General features: G+C 45.6%; 2 protein-coding genes across 2 annotated transcripts; both read right to left on the bottom strand.

The window, feature by feature from the left end:
* Positions 1-1,478: 1,478 nt before the first annotated feature.
* On the bottom strand, positions 1,479-2,771 carry LOC109943987 (polygalacturonase inhibitor). The gene has a single exon (XM_020548269.2). It carries the CDS (start codon positions 2,763-2,765, stop codon positions 1,704-1,706), a length of 1,062 nt encoding a protein of 353 aa, XP_020403858.1. The 5' UTR covers positions 2,766-2,771; the 3' UTR covers positions 1,479-1,703.
* Positions 2,772-4,578: 1,807 nt separating this feature from the next.
* On the bottom strand, positions 4,579-14,356 carry LOC103648573 (beta-glucosidase 12). The gene is made up of 10 exons (XM_020548270.1): positions 14,290-14,356; positions 14,090-14,167; positions 13,920-14,007; positions 13,470-13,725; positions 13,241-13,356; positions 12,885-13,105; positions 5,386-5,417; positions 5,185-5,287; positions 4,992-5,100; positions 4,579-4,888 (listed from the first exon to the last, which is right to left on the bottom strand). Exons 1-10 carry the CDS (start codon positions 14,339-14,341, stop codon positions 4,720-4,722), a joined length of 1,224 nt encoding a protein of 407 aa, XP_020403859.1. The 5' UTR covers positions 14,342-14,356; the 3' UTR covers positions 4,579-4,719.
* Between the last annotated feature and the right edge of the window lie 3,104 nt (positions 14,357-17,460).

Genomic DNA, 17,460 nt, shown 5'->3' with positions numbered 1-17,460 from the left:
TTTTCGACGTTCTAGATACCATTAGAAAAGCTAAGGAAATAAGCTTTCCAACCCAACTGGTCCCATGTCAAAATATGCTTCGAGCTGATGAGAATCGTCATAACAAGATGACGTATAGAATCTGCCAGATATTATGACGCCTGTTTTTGGACATAAAGGCCTTGTACATCCTAGAGTTGCTCGGACACCCTTTGCCACCACCTGAGTCGAAGACGACTCCAATTAAAGTGGGGGTGATGATGAGGACATCACTCTCATTCAAACGATGCATCGACCAACAACACGAGCACGTGCCGATAGCTAAATCTCTAGGTTCATTTTTACCTAGTCAATTGTGTTTTAGAGCTTACGCTTGGTGTCATGGATGTTTTGATGATTAGAAACCTTGGAGAAGACCAACAAGGACTTAGGAAAGGCTAAGATGTAAAGGAGGAGAAGCTAGAACGTTCATAAAAAAACCAAGTCTGGCTCAACTTCGTCTCCACCTTAGAGTCTAGGACTAGTCTGGACTAAAACTGACGCCTATGATGCATCCGAACTCCGATTAGGTTCAACTTTATATGGATGGAAAGCTAAGGAGATAAGCTTTCCAATCCAACTGAAACCACCTTAAAATTCATCCGAAGGCAACAGGAATCGTTGAAACAAGTCAACGTTCAGATTCTGTTTCGGTGCTGCGACACTGTTGGGCAATTGGGTGGTGTATCATATTGAAGCCCATTAGGGTGTGACCAGGGTTCATGCACACCCCTAACCTCTATTTTATCAGAAACTGCCACCACATTAGGGTTTGGATTTTGCTTAGATCATATAGGTCATCGAATAGTATCATCGTTCATCGGTTTGTGAGACCCCATCTCGTGATCAATACAGTTTTGATTGTGTTCTTTCATTTTTTTTGCTTGTGTTCTTGATTGCGCTTGCAGGGATAAGCCTTCGTGGCGATGTCACTCATGTGTCACGGGTGATAACCAATGGATCAGTGGTGTAGTGATTGCGAGGATCCGTTCGCTCAGAGCATTGGATCATCAACGTCGAGATCTCTATACAATCAAGTCACGGAAGATCAGGGTCTTGTCTTCTATCAAGATCCATAACTTCAAATCTTAGTAATGGGAGGATGCAGCCGACGAGATTAGGAAAGTGCGGCACGTGGGTTGCTCGGGTCTATTGTGCTCGCCCATTATGTGGAGGACAGTGAGTAAGGCTTGTTTGGGAGTAAGTGGAATAAAGAGAATTGAGAGGGCTATAATGCCTTGCTATTCAATTTTGAATAACAAGGGACTATAGCCCCTCAATTCTCTCCATTTCACTTGCTCCCAAACAAACCCTAAAGGTATGGCATGACCAACGTTTTATGTAGTAGAGATGATCAAGGTTAACAGTCGCACGAGGTGTTGCATGATTTAAATATGCTATAGTTTCGAATAATTTAGTTTAGGATATCTTTTTTAATATACTTATGTTTTTAGGATAAAATAAAAATAACCACGCCACCGCTTTTCCATTATTTGCTTCAGACGTACACCATTACGAAGATTAATTGGGCCAAACCTATTGGATTTGCCCAGACACAGATTTGACTGGTAACTAAAAGATAACAGTGGTACTATTTTTACCGAGGGGACCAACATTACCTATTTATCTTAGCCTCTAATGCATGTTAATCCCACAGCCCAGAGGATCTAAGGGACATCTTCATCTCAGCGGCCGTTCGCGCAGGGTGGCAGCGGTGTCCCACAGAGGCACTTGTTGTGCTCGTACGCCGCCGCCTTGAACTGCACCATATGCCCGCCGGTAGGTATCTTCCCGCAGAGGTCGTTGTAGCTGAGGTCCAGCACCGCCACCCTGGTGTCCCGGAGCGACACCGGCACGCCGCCGTAGATCCGGTTGTGGCTCAGGTTCAGGAAAGACAGCTGCATGGGCATCTCCACGCCGGTGAGGTTGAACCGGAAATTGTTCCCGGACAGGTCGATGGTGCCGGTCACCGTCTTGCGCCGCCCGAAGAGGAACGACGGGTCGCCGGTGAGCTTGTTGTTGGCCACCCTGAACTGCAGCAGGTGCCTCTCGAGCGCGAACGTCCAGGGGATAGGCCCGCTGAGCCGGTTGCCGTCCAGCATCAGGCCCAGCGGCCGGTCGGGCGTGCCGCCGTGCACCAGCAGCGGCGGGATGGGCCCGACGAGGTTGTTGTAGGCGGCGTTGAAGTAGGTGAAGTACGGGAGCTTCCAGAGCGACCCGGGGATGATGCCGTTGAGCTTGCTGCGGAAGAAGCTGGCGGAGGTGAGGTTGGTGCGGGAGAGGCACGCCGGGATGGGGCCCGACACGGAGGTGACCATGAGGTTGAATAGTGAGAGGTGCCGGAGGTTGCAGAAGGAGTCCGGGATGCGCCCGCCCAGGCCCGGCATCTCGATGATGCTGAGCGTCTCCAGCTGGTCGAGCTCGCCGATGGCCGGCGGGAGCGTGGACGTGATGTTGAGTCGCTCGAGGAAGAGCTTGGTGACGCGGCCCTGCTCGTTGCAGGCCGCGGGCCACCACCCCCAGCAGAGCGAGTCGGGCCGCCATCCCGCGAGCGCGTCCGGGTTGCCGAGCTGCTGCCTGATCTTGATAAGAGCCGGGAGGTCCTGAGTGGACAGCTGAGTTTGAGACAGCGACATGGCGATGAGCTGGAAAGATAGCAGCAGCAGGAGGAGGAGAGCAGCTGTGTTGCTTGCCATGGCGTGCAGTCTGAATCTGATAGTTGCGTGAGTGATCATGCGCACTGCCATGCATGAGTGGGATATGTAAGCGATGAGGTCAACTCTAGTAGTGAAGTGGTCTTGAAGTCGGGTTTTGGTCAAGGATTTCTGAGTCATGGTTTGATGAATCCGCAAGGGAAGAGAACGTGGATGGATGCTTTAGATGCACTCGTGCAACAGCGGAACCTATATTCTCGTAGCGATAGGACCAGCTAGCTTGCCTCATGAGGTGCATGTTTGGCGCAGGTCAGTTTAGTTGACAAAGCAACTGTTTTTAAGTCTAGGGGATCAAACTCCGAGACCCTCTAGGTCTCCAAGTCCTCCATGCTAGGGACTAAATTCCATACACTCTAGGTCTCCAGACCTCTAGTTTATATTAATTCTTGTTTGCTACTGTATTGATTATGTTGTCATCAAAAAGGGTAAGATGGTAAGGAAAATAGATCTTGGTCCATTTTTATTAGTGGTTCTGGTGTTTCCCATTCCCTGCTGCCATTCAGTGTTCTGCCAGTGGTAGCTACAACTACACCACATGTGTGTTTATGTCAATATCTGTTATAATAAAAATATCTACTACATCTCTCCCAAAGCTCACCTGCTACCTTTGCTAGTAGATAATTATCAACGAGATTCCTAAATTATATTTTTGGATGGAGGGAGTAGTATTTAAAAAAGAGCCTTGCATGCAATTTCTTTTGTTTGAATAATGTTTTCAACTTAAATTCTTTTTTATATGTGTGACATTTATTCTCCGTAATAATTTTTCCATGGATCTGATCTTTGAGTCATTTTCATAAACCAACACCAAAGATGAATCCATGTTTCTTACTTGGAAACCCCGAATAAACACCACTGGCAGGAGGCGCTCGCGTTGGCGTCGCTCATCGACGACGAGAAGAAGCTTGGCGACTGCCAGTTTGACCTCTGGAAGCAGTACTACGTGGCCGCATGCGTCGCTGTGTTCGGCAAGCTCCGCCGCAGCCGCCGCTTGGACGCGGTCCAGAGCGGCTGCACCGCGCTGTCCATCTTCAAATAGGGGAACCTCATGGTCGTCGCCAACGCCGACGACTCTCGGGTTGTTCTGGGCACCGCATCCGACAACTGCGTCGTCACACCGTCCAGCTCATCATCCATCTGAAGCTCAACCTCCCACGTAAGTCACTACTGACTGACCATGAATTCTTGTGCGCTGGGACGACGACCGTTGCTGACGTTGTGTGAGTATCCTCGAACAAGATTTATGCAGAGGAGTAGCACATCCGGTGGTGCAACGGCTAGGTGTACTACCTCGCTGATGAGCCCGGGATGCACTTCGTTTGGCAGCTCAGCCAAGAGTCATCGGTACTCGTCATGTCGTGCGCGTTCGACGACTACTATATCAAGGACTATGGCGTCATCTTGGCAACAGAGGTGACGCAGAGGAGGACCGACGGCAATGACCACTCGCCATCGTCGGTTGGCCTGCCTTTAATTCTCTTCGCAAACACATACACTTGTTTTTTTGTTTAAGCAAGCGTGTATGGTGGTGCGTACCTGATGACTGACAATATACGAGGGAACTTCTACCGGCAGGTGTGACACGTGCTATTCAATGATGAGACCATGCAAATCGTGGCATATATCGAAGCCTGCATGATACTGATAGTTGCAATGTAGTAGTGAAACAGCTAAATTAAAATAACAAAATTTATGTATGGCTAGGATTACAAATGAATTATGAAATATTTTTTTATAACAATATAAGACACATTTTGTATATAAGTTATTATATTATTATATGTTCCCGTTACAACGCACGGGTACTCACCTAGTTAATTTGTATAATTTAAAGGATACGGCATAAACTTGGACAACGTATGTGCAGAATGATTCAGAGGATCAACATATATCAAGTAAAGGACTTTAAAAACTTATTGAAGCCCAAGCAAAGAAACTCAAAGAAATAATTCAAATACACTCATATGTGCTGGTGCCAAGCCCATGTTCATCTCCGCAGGATCTCCTTGAACCAATGGGCTGAATTCTTAGGGTACCGCTTCAACCCATCGTTGTAGTCCACGAAGTTTAGCCCGAAGCGGACCGTGTAGCCGTTCACCCACTCGAAGTTGTCCAGCAGCGACCACACGAAGTAGCCTTTCACGTTTGCTCCGTCCCTGTAAATTGAAAAGGTCGATCAACCGTATTAATGCTGTCAGGTCAGGTGTCATGCATGTCAGCTAATCAGATAGAAGGAGAGAGAGAGAGAGATCGTCTGACCTTATAGCACTTAGCAGGGCAAGGAGGTGCTTGTGGTGATACTCTATCCGAGTGTCGTCCTTCAAGGCTTCGTGGAGTGGCAAGCTCATGTTATTAGCTTCATCAAAGCCTGTACTGAAGAGAAAAATTAATGTTTTTGATTGCTTGAGAAGAAAAAAAAGTTTGTTCGTTGTAAATAATACAAATAAGTTACCATTTTCGGTGATGTAGATAGTAGGGTTCCCATAGTTCTCCTTAATATAAAGTAGGAGCTCACGGAAGCCATCAGGGTACATGAAGAGCCAAAACGAAGCTGCCTACATATATTAAAACAAACCATCTCACATGCACAGAAAGTGGGCAGAAAATCAATGGCGTTTTTTTTTGTCTCTTATGTTGGAAAATAATAAGTTACCTGAGGGCCAATGGGGACACCATTTCGAATACCTAATATAAGCATAAAGTCAGGAAATTTTAATACAGATAATTGTTGTTCAAAATAAATCTAACTTCAAAAATAATAGTTACTTAATGAATGTCTGATTAGTTTAAAACGAATTATATTTTGGGACGGATGGAGTCACATATCGTCGTATTGTGTTTTCCATAGCACAACCTCGCACAAATTATGCTATTCATTGGAGGGATTTTCCCTTTTATTTTCACATTAAAAAAAAGGAGAGGCCAGCCAACTGGGCCGCTCAAGGCCCAGCGGCCGAGCAGCCCAGCGGCCGGCTCTGGGCGAGCGGCTGATGCTACGAGGGCGTGCTCGCGCAGGATCCAACGGAGCTTAGCGCTTGCGCGTAGGGCACGCTCGCCAACGCAGATAGAGCGGAGCGCAGGGGGCATTGGGCGGCGGCGGCGGAGCTCAACTGCAACTCCGGTTTGAGCGGATGGGCGGCCGTGGCTTGCGCGTCCCTCTGCGTGTCCGCCCGCTTCTCGTCTCCTTAAAAGCATCCCCTGGCAGACGGTGAAGCAGCGGCTGGTTCTCTGCTCTTTCTCCTCTGTTCTCTACTCTGGTTCGTTTCCATCACTGTCAACCGGTGGTGGTTCTAGCTGGTACTGATTGAGAGAGGAAGGGAGTGGTGCTGCGTTCGTGATCTGTTGATTTGCTACAGCACCTGTGAGGTGTCGTGCATCCATTCTGATTGTTGTCCACCGTGGCCTGGTGTTTGGGCTCCCTGCTGCGCGGTGTTCCTCTTCTCGGGCTGGTGCCGAGGACGTCTCCCTCGGCTCTGGCAGCGGCTCCAGTATCTCCATCAACCTCCCGCCGTGCAGGTCCGGACGTGGGCGGCGGAATTGGTTTTCTGGGACAGAACCTCTTGTTCGCTGAGCTGGTCTTCCCACGTAGACAATCTACGTGCTGTGAGTTACCCGTTGCCTCTATTTATTTATTGAATAATTTTGTGCAATCTGCTAGTATTATTTACTTGGGTGTGATTGCACAATTTGTGGGCGGATTATGTGCTCGATGATGATAGCGGTGTAGTGAGACGACGTGACAGTCTGGGTTTTAGTGTGTTGTTATTTTCAGCATTTATATTATTTGTGCCTAGTTATTTCTTACTATTGTGCAAGCTGATTATTTAAGTTCATTATTGTTCCTTAATTCTTATGCACACTGTTTTGATCTTAATATTCATGCTTGATTTCTAGGCTCATAATATTTGATCTAAAACCCTGATTTGGTAAGATAGGACTGTCACGTTAGTCGAGGATCTTTGATCACCCTTTAGCGTTGGAGGGCTGTCTATTGCAGCAACCCGCTATTTTGAGAGCAATATTTTAATATAAACAATCATGTTTATTTGTTTAATCTGCCTTCTTCATCTACTTGCCATGTTTAATTTGCAAATGGATTTGAGTAGCTATATTACATGTTTTCATGTCCTGGAATTGCTACTGTTCATTGCTGTTATAATTACATATGGCATTTATCTGAGTTATATGCTTGTTTTATTCGGAATTAGTATATTTAATCTATTTAAATATGTAGAAAGCATGTCACTTATTTCTCTAATTTTACAACAATCCAGAAAACCAATACGTATTATGGCCTCCAGTTCTGATGTCATTAAGCCTGAAGCGTTCGACGGCGCAAGCTTTAAGCGCTGGCAGATTAAGACTCGCATGTGGCTCACTGACCTAAAATTATTTTGGGTAGTGACATCGGCTGTTCCCCAGGCTGCATCAGATGATTCTGATGATGCAGCGAAGGCCGCCGCACTAGCGGAGAAGGCCAAGTGGGACGAAGCCAATGAGGCATGCTTGTCTCGTCTGCTGAACGTTTTGTCGAACCGCTTATTTGACGTATACTCTGCTTTTACCTCCGCTAAGAGTCTATGGACTGATCTTGAGAACGAGTTCTCTGAAGTTGACAATGGCAATGAGTCATTCACAACGGAAAACTACCTCAACTATAAAATGGTTGAGGGAAGGTCTGTTATGGAGCAGCTACAGGAGATTCAACTCCTTGTTAGGGACTTGGTCCAATATGGCTGCGTCCTACCAGACAGTTTTCAGGTGAATGCAATACTGGCAAAGCTCCCGCCTTCTTGGCGAGACTTTGTGACTTCACGCCGCCACATGAAGAAGCAAATGACTCTCACTGAGTTGTCAGCTGCGATTAATGTGGAAGAGCGTGCAAGGTCCAGTAACAAGCCATCCCAGCAACTCCAGGCTCACGTTGTTGAGAAGGGTGGAGATAGAAAATTCCATAAGAAGAAGAAGAACTCTCCACAGAAGAATATGAACCAACCTAAGTCCAAAACGATGAAGAAGAAAAAGGAGGACTTTATCTGCTACGTTTGTGGTGTCTCCGGGCATACAGCTCGGAGGTGCAAACTTAGGAAGGGAAAAGGTCCTCCACCTCAGCGCAAAGAAGGGAACGTGGTGGTTAACTCCACCCCAGGGTATGCACTTCAGGCCTTTATGGCAAGTCCATCAGATGACTGGTGGATGGATTCCGGTGCTACTGTTCATATTTGTGCTGATCGATCCATGTTCTCTTCATTCCAGGGATTCAACAGCGCACCAGTCTTGATGGGAAATGGTGTTCCGGCAGCAGTTCGAGGTACTGGACAGGTCTACCTGAAGTTAACTTCAGGAAAGACGCTCGTGCTGAAGGACGTACTCTATGTGCCCTCGATGAGCCGGAACCTCATTTCAGTGTCGCTGCTATGTCGACAGGGTCTCAAATTAGTGTTTGAGTCTAATAAAGTGGTCCTGTCTAAGTTTGGTACTTTTGTTGGAAAGTCATATGAGTCAGGCGGTTTGTTCCGTCTTTCTGTTTTGAACAATCATTCTTCTTACCATGTTAATGTGGTCTGTAATAACGATTCCATTAATAATATATGGCATTCCCGTTTGTGTCATGTGAATTTTGAGGCCATTAAGAGATTAAGTGACATGTCTTTAATTCCTGAATATAAACATGTTAAAGGTGTAAAATGTGGTATTTGTGTGCAAGCCAAGCAGCCTAGAAAACCGTTTCATACGGTTGAAGGCAGAAGTACCACTCCTTTAGAACTAATTCACTCAGATATCTGTGAGATGAATGGTATAATCACAAAAGGCGGTAAAAGATACTTTCTTACCTTGATAGATGATGCTACCAGGTTCTGTTATATTTACTTACTCAGAACTAAAGATGAGGCACTAGAACACTTTAAGATCTATAAGACTGAAGTTGAAAACTAGCTAGACAAGAAAATTAAAAGGTTACGGTCTGATAGAGGAGGTGAATACCTTTCCAACCTTTTTGATGAGTACTGCAAAGAGTGTGGAATCATTCATGAAACCACTGCTCCTTATTCACCTCAGTCAAATGGGGTAGCTGAAAGGAAGAACCGAACAGTGTGTGACTTAGCTAATGCTTTGTTGCAAAGTTCGGGGATGCCTGACATCTGGTGGGGCGAGGCAGTACTCACGGTATGCTATGTCCTGAATAGGGTGCCGCCTCGCAACCGTGAGGCCACGCCCTATGAAGGATTTAAAGGAAGGAAGCCAGATCTTTCGCATCTTCGGACTTGGGGTTGCCTTGCAAAGGTGAATGTCCCGTTGCCGAAGAAGAGAAAGCTAGGCCCTAAGACCGTAGACTGTGTCTTCCTGGGTTATGCACATAACAGTGCATCTTATAGATTTCTAGTGGTCCATTCCGAGACAAGCGAAATCGCTGTAAATGTAATAATGGAGTCTCGGGATGTGACATTCTTTGAGAGCATCTTCCCTATGCGGGATAAGGAAGTAGTAGCCCCAGATGGTCCATCTCGGACATATTCTCTGCCCTCGAGTGTCAATGACCAGACTCCAGATTTGGAGTTAAGGAGGAGTAAGAGACAAAGGACTGAAAAGTCTCTGGGTGATGATTATATTATCTATCTAGTAGATGAAGAACCACGCTCCCTCACAGAGGCATATACATCTCCGGATGCAGAGTACTGGAGGGAGGCTGTCCGTAGCGAGATGGATTCAATCATCTCGAACGGAACTTGGGAGATAACTGATCTCCCAGCTGGTTGCAAGCCTGTGGGCTGCAAATGGATCTTTAGGAGGAAGAGGAGACCCGATGGTACTATTGAAAAGTACAAGGCCCGTCTTGTGGCTAAGGGTTTTACTCAAAAGAAAGAGGAGGATTATTTTGATACTTATTCTCCGGTGGCTCGATTGCCCACAATCCATGTGCTTTTAGCGCTGGCAGCTGCTTATAAACTTCTTGTCCATCAAATGGACGTAAAGACAGCATTCCTAAATGGAGAGCTGGAAGAGGAAATTTATATGCAGCAACCAGAAGGATTTGTGGTTAAAGGACAAGAGAGCAAAGTGTGTCGCTTGATTAAATCCTTATACGGTCTTAAACAAGCTCCCAGACAATGGCATGAGAAGTTTAATAATACTCTGACCACTGCCGGGTTTTGTGTAAACGAAGCCGACAAGTGTGTGTATTATCGCTTCTCTGGGGGCAAAGGTGTCATCATGTGTTTATACGTTGATGACATATTGATATTTGGGACCGACTTGGAGGCTATCATGGAGACAAAATTATTCCTCTCCAAGAACTTTGATATGAAGGACTTGGGTGAAGCTGATGTTATACTGAACATCAAGCTGATAAAGGGTGAGGATGGGATTACTTTGTCACAATCCCATTATGTGGAAAAGGTCCTGACTCGCTTTGGACATATGGACTGTAAACCAGTCACCACGCCCTATGATCCATCCTACACGCTCAGTAAATATGAAGGCGAGCCTGTGAACCAGCTACTATATTCGCAGATCATCGGATCTCTCATGTACCTGAGCAGTGCAACTAGACCAGATATCTCATATGCAGTATGCAGACTGGCTCGTTATTCGGCCAGTCCAGGAGATAGACACTAGGTAGCCTTGTACAGAGTGCTTCGGTATTTGAAGGGAGCGATGAATCTTGGTATTAAATATACCAGATTTCCGTCAGTACTTGAAGGATTCAGTGATGCAAACTGGATCTCTGACTCGGATCAAATGAAGTCTACAAGTGGCTATGTGTTCACTTTAGCTGGTGGGGCCGTGTCATGGAGATCGTCTAAACAATCAGTGTCGACACGTTCCACCAAGGAGGCTGAATTAGTTGCACTTGATTCAGCAGCATTGGAGGCTGAATGGTTGAGAGACCTGTTGTCAGACCTTCCAATGCTAGCAAAGCCGATACCGGCTGTCCTAGTATACTGTGACAACACTTCTGTGTTGCTAAAAGTGAACAGTAGAAAGGACAACCAAAAATCCTCGAGGCATATCAGAAGACGACTTGATTCATGTCGGCATGCTAGAGAGACGGGTGTAATAACCGTAGATTACATCAAGTCTGAAAGGAACCTTGCTGATCCTTTCACCAAAGGGCTGGCTCAAAAGCCAATCCAAGCAGCGTGCATGGGAATGGGACTCGTACCCTATTAGCGGTTTCAACTGCGGATAACTGTCCTGTGTGACCGGAGATCCCGAGATCCAGGCTCCAGGAAACGAAGCACTGTGAAACCAAGAGCACAAAAGATAAAGAGTCTCATGAGCTGCTGTGCTCTGTCTGTATGGCAGGTTGAGCGATATGCTCTTAATGAAGTCAATGCTATAAGCAGGGAAATTGTCCTACAGAATTTCCTTAATGATTTCACCTATATGAGTTGACTGTGGGGTCGCAGTCCAGGAGAGAATGGGGTTTTCTCTCTAGTGAGCTCATGAATAGATATTAAAGGGCATGACCGTAACGCCCTGCCCCGTAAGAGAAGCAGATTATCTGCCTAGTACTATGTGCCCTTTGTGCGAAGATTCTCACACTAGGGTTTATGGATCAAGGCGTAGTCCTCCGCTTACTCGTGCAGGGTTGGAACACACTGGGATAGGCTTTGGTTCAAACCTAACAAGTACCTCTGCCGAAAAGTAGTATATAAACAGTACGGGAGCTCAATGACATTGATCAGAAAATAAGAGTGAAAATGGTGGGGATTGCTATTCATTGGAGGGATTTTCCCTTTTATTTTCACATTAAAAAAAAGGAGAGGCCAGCCAACTGGGCCGCTCAAGGCCCAGCGGCCGAGCAGCCCAGCGGCCGGCTCTGGGCGAGCGGCTGATGCTACGAGGGCGTGCTCGCGCAGGATCCAACGGAGCTTAGCGCTTGCGCGTAGGGCACGCTCGCCAACGCAGATAGAGCGGAGCGCAGGGGGCATTGGGCGGCGGCGGCGGAGCTCAACTGCAACTCCGGTTTGAGCGGATGGGCGGCCGTGGCTTGCGCGTCCCTCTGCGTGTCCGCCCGCTTCTCGTCTCCTTAAAAGCATCCCCTGGCAGACGGTGAAGCAGCGGCTGGTTCTCTGCTCTTTCTCCTCTGTTCTCTACTCTGGTTCGTTTCCATCGCTGTCAACCGGTGGTGGTTCTAGCTGGTACTGATTGAGAGAGGAAGGGAGTGGTGCTGCGTTCGTGATCTGTTGATTTGCTACAGCACCTGTGAGGTGTCGTGCATCCATTCTGATTGTTGTCCACCGTGGCCTGGTGCTTGGGCTCCCTGCTGCGCGGTGTTCCTCTTCTCGGGCTGGTGCCGAGGACGTCTCCCTCGGCTCCGGCAGCGGCTCCAGTATCTCCGTCAACCTCCCGCCGTGCAGGTCCGGACGTGGGCGGCGGAATTGGTTTTCTGGGACAGAACCTCGTGTTCGCTGAGCTGGTCTTCCCACGTAGACAATCTACGTGCTGTGAGTTACCCGTTGCCTCTATTTATTTATTGAATAATTTTGTGCAATCTGCTAGTATTATTTACTTGGGTGTGATTGCACAATTTGTGGGCGGATTATGTGCTCGATGATGATAGCGGTGTAGTGAGACGACGTGACAGTCTGGATTTTAGTGTGTTGTTATTTTCAGCATTGATATTATTTGTGCCTAGTTATTTCTTACTATTGTGCAAGCTGATTATTTAAGTTCATTATTGTTTCTTAATTCTTATGCACACTGTTTTGATCTTAATATTCATGCTTGATTTCTAGGCTCATAATATTTGATCTAAAACCTTGATTTGGTAAGATAGGACTGTCACGTTAGTCGAGGATCTTTGATCACCCTTTAGCGTTGGAGGGCTGTCTATTGCAGCAACCCGCTATTTTGAGAGCAATATTTTAATATAAACAATCATGTTTATTTGTTTAATCTGCCTTCTTCATCTACTTGCCATGTTTAATTTGCAAATGGATTTGAGTAGCTATATTACATGTTTTCATGTCCTGGAATTGCTACTGTTCATTGCTGTTATAATTACATATGGCATTTATCTGAGTTATATGCTTGTTTTATTCGGAATTAGTATATTTAATCTATTTAAATATGTAGAAAGCATGTCACTTATTTCTCTAATTTTACAACAAAATTATAGGGGTGAAACTTGGCATTGTGACTCACCGGAAAGATTAGCTAAAGAATCAGTGTTGTAGCTACTATTGAGGCCATTTGACGATGGGGGGAGGCTATCAGCGTAGTACGTGGTGTAGTAGTTGAGTCCGATGAAATCGAATGCACCCTTGACTAGCTTAGATTGTTCCTTTGTGAACCGTGGCAAGCGATCTCCCACCAGCCTTCTCATGCTGGCCGGATAGTCACCACTAACAAGTGGGTCCATAAACCTGGGATAGGATGCATGGACGATATATAGTCAGTAAGATTTATGTTTCATCCGTAACTTTGTGCACTTCAAACGACAAAGATGCATGTTAGGGGCGCCGCAGCCTCACAGTCACAGTACGTCACAGAGAATTTACCATCCAAGCATGAAATCTAAGGCACGCCTCACTGCATCATCATTGGATTTGGATGGGGACGAAGGGAGAAACCATAGGGAGTTTAAAGTTACTCCGATTTTCCCTCTTTGCGAAGCCTGCAAGCAAGTGTACGTGAGCAATTAATGAGTCCAGATCATTAGTGTGTGGTGTGGATGTATCAACAAGCTCATTTTGCACATGTTCTTCGTCATCCTAGTCCATCTCTGACCTGGTACTTCTCTTTGTACAGGTGAACTGCTTCTGCATGGGCGAGCAGCTGATGATGGCATACGGTGTAAGGCTCCCTTCCTGAATCCCCAGCGCTGCACTTGGCCTGCTCCCACGGCGAGCACCGGCCTGGTGCAAGCACCCCAGATGCATACCCAGTTGAGCAGAACGCTGCAGGTTCGTTGAACGTTATCCAGTGTTTCACTCGATCACCAAACTCTTTGAAGCAGACTTCAACGTAGTCCTTGTAGTCATTTCTACAACAGTTACAAAAACAAGGGAAGACATAGTCATATATGGAGGTAAGTAGTGTCATTAAAGCCAGCTGTTTGGACTGCTGCAGCTATCATCCATATTAGAGACATAAACATTGTAGAATTATTAGAAACCAATACGGATTAAAGCCAAATGAACATGCTATAAAGGGGTAAAAAGGTGGGGACTTAATTACATGATGCTGGGACTAAGAAATCCTCCGTATTTGTCTTCTAATGCCTGAGGCGAGTCCCAGTGAAAAAGGGTCACGAATGGTTGCACCCCTACAAATGCATGAGAATAAGATTAACATTTAGATCGGAAGAGGGAAAGAGGGCTGATAATAATGAAGGCATGAACGAATACCTTTCAACAAGAGTTCATTGATCAAGTTGTTGTAGTATCTGATTCCCTCTTTGTTGATTCCACCACTGAGACTTCCATCTGCCATATTAGATTCATATATATAGCTAAGTTTGATGCAACCATTCTACTTGCTTGGACTCTGTAAATATGTCCAAGCTAGGTAGTGCGACCTAGAATTGTCTGAATACTGAACTACGTACTCGGAAGAATTCTTGTCCATGAGATGGAGAACCTGTACGCATCCATTCCCATATCCTTCAGCAGGCGCACATCTTCCTGTATTTATTTGCAAGTAGTCCTCCCCATGGATCAGTGGTGTAGTACTAACATGTTTTTTGTTGCAAGTTAGGATTAAAATGTACAGATAGTGTTGTAATTTTAGTGGCATAGTTAAAGAGCATGGACGCCTTGGAGAGTTTAATTCCTTAATTTTTCTTTTGAAAGGAAATATTTAGTAAAAAGAACAGAGGACCAGATTAAAAGCATTGAAGTCCTACATACTTTGTAGAGATGGTAGGAATCTATGGCCAAGTCTCCATTGCTTCTGTCAATGATTTTATCTGCAAGATATCACAAAAAGTGTCAAATTCCAAAGTGGGTTCCTTAATTATTGCCCCTTACCATTCTGACTAAGAAAACTAGCCTATCAACTCGTCCTCTCAAACGGGCTAGAATTTTAGGAGAGATATAAGTATTAGGCGCTCACATTGCAAATTAAAAAGATGGTTTGGCCTTTTCCGGTTATTGTATTTTGTATTGTTGTATCTTTCATCAAATCTCCTTTTTGAACATTTTTTAAAATAATATTTTTTTTGGTTGTTATAGAGTATGTTCTATGTCACTCCATAGACTACGTCAAATGTAATCTTCCTCGCCGGACCACAGCGATAAAGCTCAATAAAACGGGCAATTTGTTTATACGAGCAAATCTGGAACAAGATTTAGAAACATACTAGCGTGGGAAGGAGGTAGAAATATATTTTTTTTCTCAAAAAAACAAAACATGCCTGGGTGCTGATGAGTATAGGTGTCCCAGATGCTTGGTCCTCTGCGCCCCTCCGTCACCCCGCCCTCATACTGCATGCAGAGCAGACATCAGGATACCTCGTGGTGTGTGAGTAGCTCCGGATCATACAACGATCCTCATATAGATTCTGATGTTTATACCCTTATCAACTTGTGTTGCCAACTTGTTATGGTGAACAGAACATTCACCTGATAGGAAGCAGAGGATGCCCCGAAGATGAACCCCTCAGGAAAGCTCCTCCGGCTGATCGGCGGCTGGCCAGCGCCGTCGTAGGCGCCAGCAGCAACGGATAGAAGGAGAGACAGGAGTAGAAGACGAGTCATTACTGTGTCTGTGTGACGAGCGAGAACTAACAGAGGGAGGGGCTTGTTAACTGCAGGCTCCCCTTAGCTTGGCACCCCATGCATATGCATATACATGTAATGTGACAGGGACATGGGCGCTCAGCATTACTCGGTTGTCATATTCTCGTGCATATAATATATAGAGTACCATATCAACACACCTGTGGAACAACAGAAAAATACACACACACAGAGATATACATATGGCTCGTGCAGGCCTGCATCTAAGCGCGTTGATCTGTGTCGTAACAGTGAGTTGGTGCCTCACTTTCTATAATTAATTTGCTTCAACAAAAGACGGCAGGAATGCCATGTGTCTATACTTTTACGCTGCGAAACAAAGTGGCAAGGAGGAGGCAACAAGAGGCATTGAGACAACATAGCGTTCAGCAGAACTGCCTGAACACGCTGGGTTTGAAGTTTGACTCTAAGCCTTTGGTTGTCTAAAATAAATAGGCGTTTAGGGTCTTCTCTGCAAATGTTTCAACCTTTAAAGCTATCTCCAACCATTCCCTCTACAAGTATCTTATTATATTTTTACTACGTCCTCCAAAAGATCAAACTAACAGAATGAACCAAAAGGGTGCTTAAAGTGGCCAAGATGCTTGATGGAGCAATAGAAGCTCCTCGGCCTCCTATTGATACCCCATTTTCATATGTTTATGGCATTGTGAAGAACAAATGGTAATTTTCCTGGTTAGGGGCCTATCTTTTGGTTAGCCTGTGCTGCCCAAGTTTGATGGTAATGATTGTATTACACTTTTTTGCTCCTGCTCTGGTAGACATTAGAGAATGGAGTGTTCCCTTTTGTTGGTCATTAAGAGGTTACGAAGTCTCCTTTGTTTTCTCCTCGCATGCAAGTTTTGTGTCCTTGAGAATAAAAAGGGTAGATTTTACCAATAGTGATACGGTCCATTAGTTGTGTGGGAAACATCCCCAAATTAGTATTTGATAATCATATACTGCATGCAATTGTTTATCGCTTGCTCTATTGCATAGGAATAGGAGTAGGATGGCAACGTGTCATAAAAATAGAAGTAGGCTGGCAACGTGCGATAAAATAGCCGTCGTATATGCACATGAATCGTATTCTCAACCAGAATAACCTATCCGCATACTTAATTACTTGAAATTTGGAACAAGAAATATAATGAACTCAATGTATTTACGGTCAGAGATTCCCCAAAAAAAAATATAACACATGCATGCTAGCTAGGTTGTTGGATGTATGGCGGCTGCCTTTGCTGTCCCAAAGCAAGCACAGTCTAAAAACCGGAGAGATCTTCAAAGCGATTACTACTTCAAACAAGCTGGTATGCCAAATAATATCAGAAAATGAGTGTGGACAAAATTAAACAGCTGGTATGCCAAGGCCATCATGGCTCTGGCCAAAGCAGTACGGCGGGACCGCGTCCGTGTCCCCCCCTTCGCCATCGCCACGGATTAGGCGGGCTGTAGTGGCCGGCCGAATCCATTTTTTTTTTCACCTGGAAGCTGAAACTCAGGCGCGGGCTGAAACGGGCCGGACATCGGCCCCCTCCCTTTCATAAACATTTGCAACCAAACTGATGGGCCAGTGATGTTTTCGAGCCCATCATAAAATAGGACCCTCAGCGACAGCCCAGTGCCATAAATCCGTCCAGCACCGTACAGAGTAAAATGCTGCATTGGTCCTTAAACTTGGCGCAGTATCACATTTAGGCCCCAAACTTATAAAACCAAAAAAAAACATATCTTAAACTTTCCCAACCCGTGCAAAATCGTCTAAAATCAGATTTGATCAAAAACCGGATGACGACGTGGCAGCCTCCTCACACTTGTGAGGACGCCACTTGATACGTCTAGTCCTTGAACTTGACATGATATATCACTTAGGTTCTCGAATTTGGCATAATATGTTATTTGGGTCCCTTAACTTTCATTATTGCTCTCTAGCATGGTATTTCCACATCCGTAACCGGTTTGAGCAAATCCGGTTTTGGTCTATTTGCACGGGTAGA

Source organism: Zea mays, chromosome 2, assembly GCF_902167145.1.
Source record: "Zea mays cultivar B73 chromosome 2, Zm-B73-REFERENCE-NAM-5.0, whole genome shotgun sequence".
In the NCBI taxonomy this organism is placed as follows: domain Eukaryota; kingdom Viridiplantae; phylum Streptophyta; class Magnoliopsida; order Poales; family Poaceae; genus Zea; species Zea mays.
This window is presented reverse-complemented; position numbering and strand designations above follow the sequence as displayed.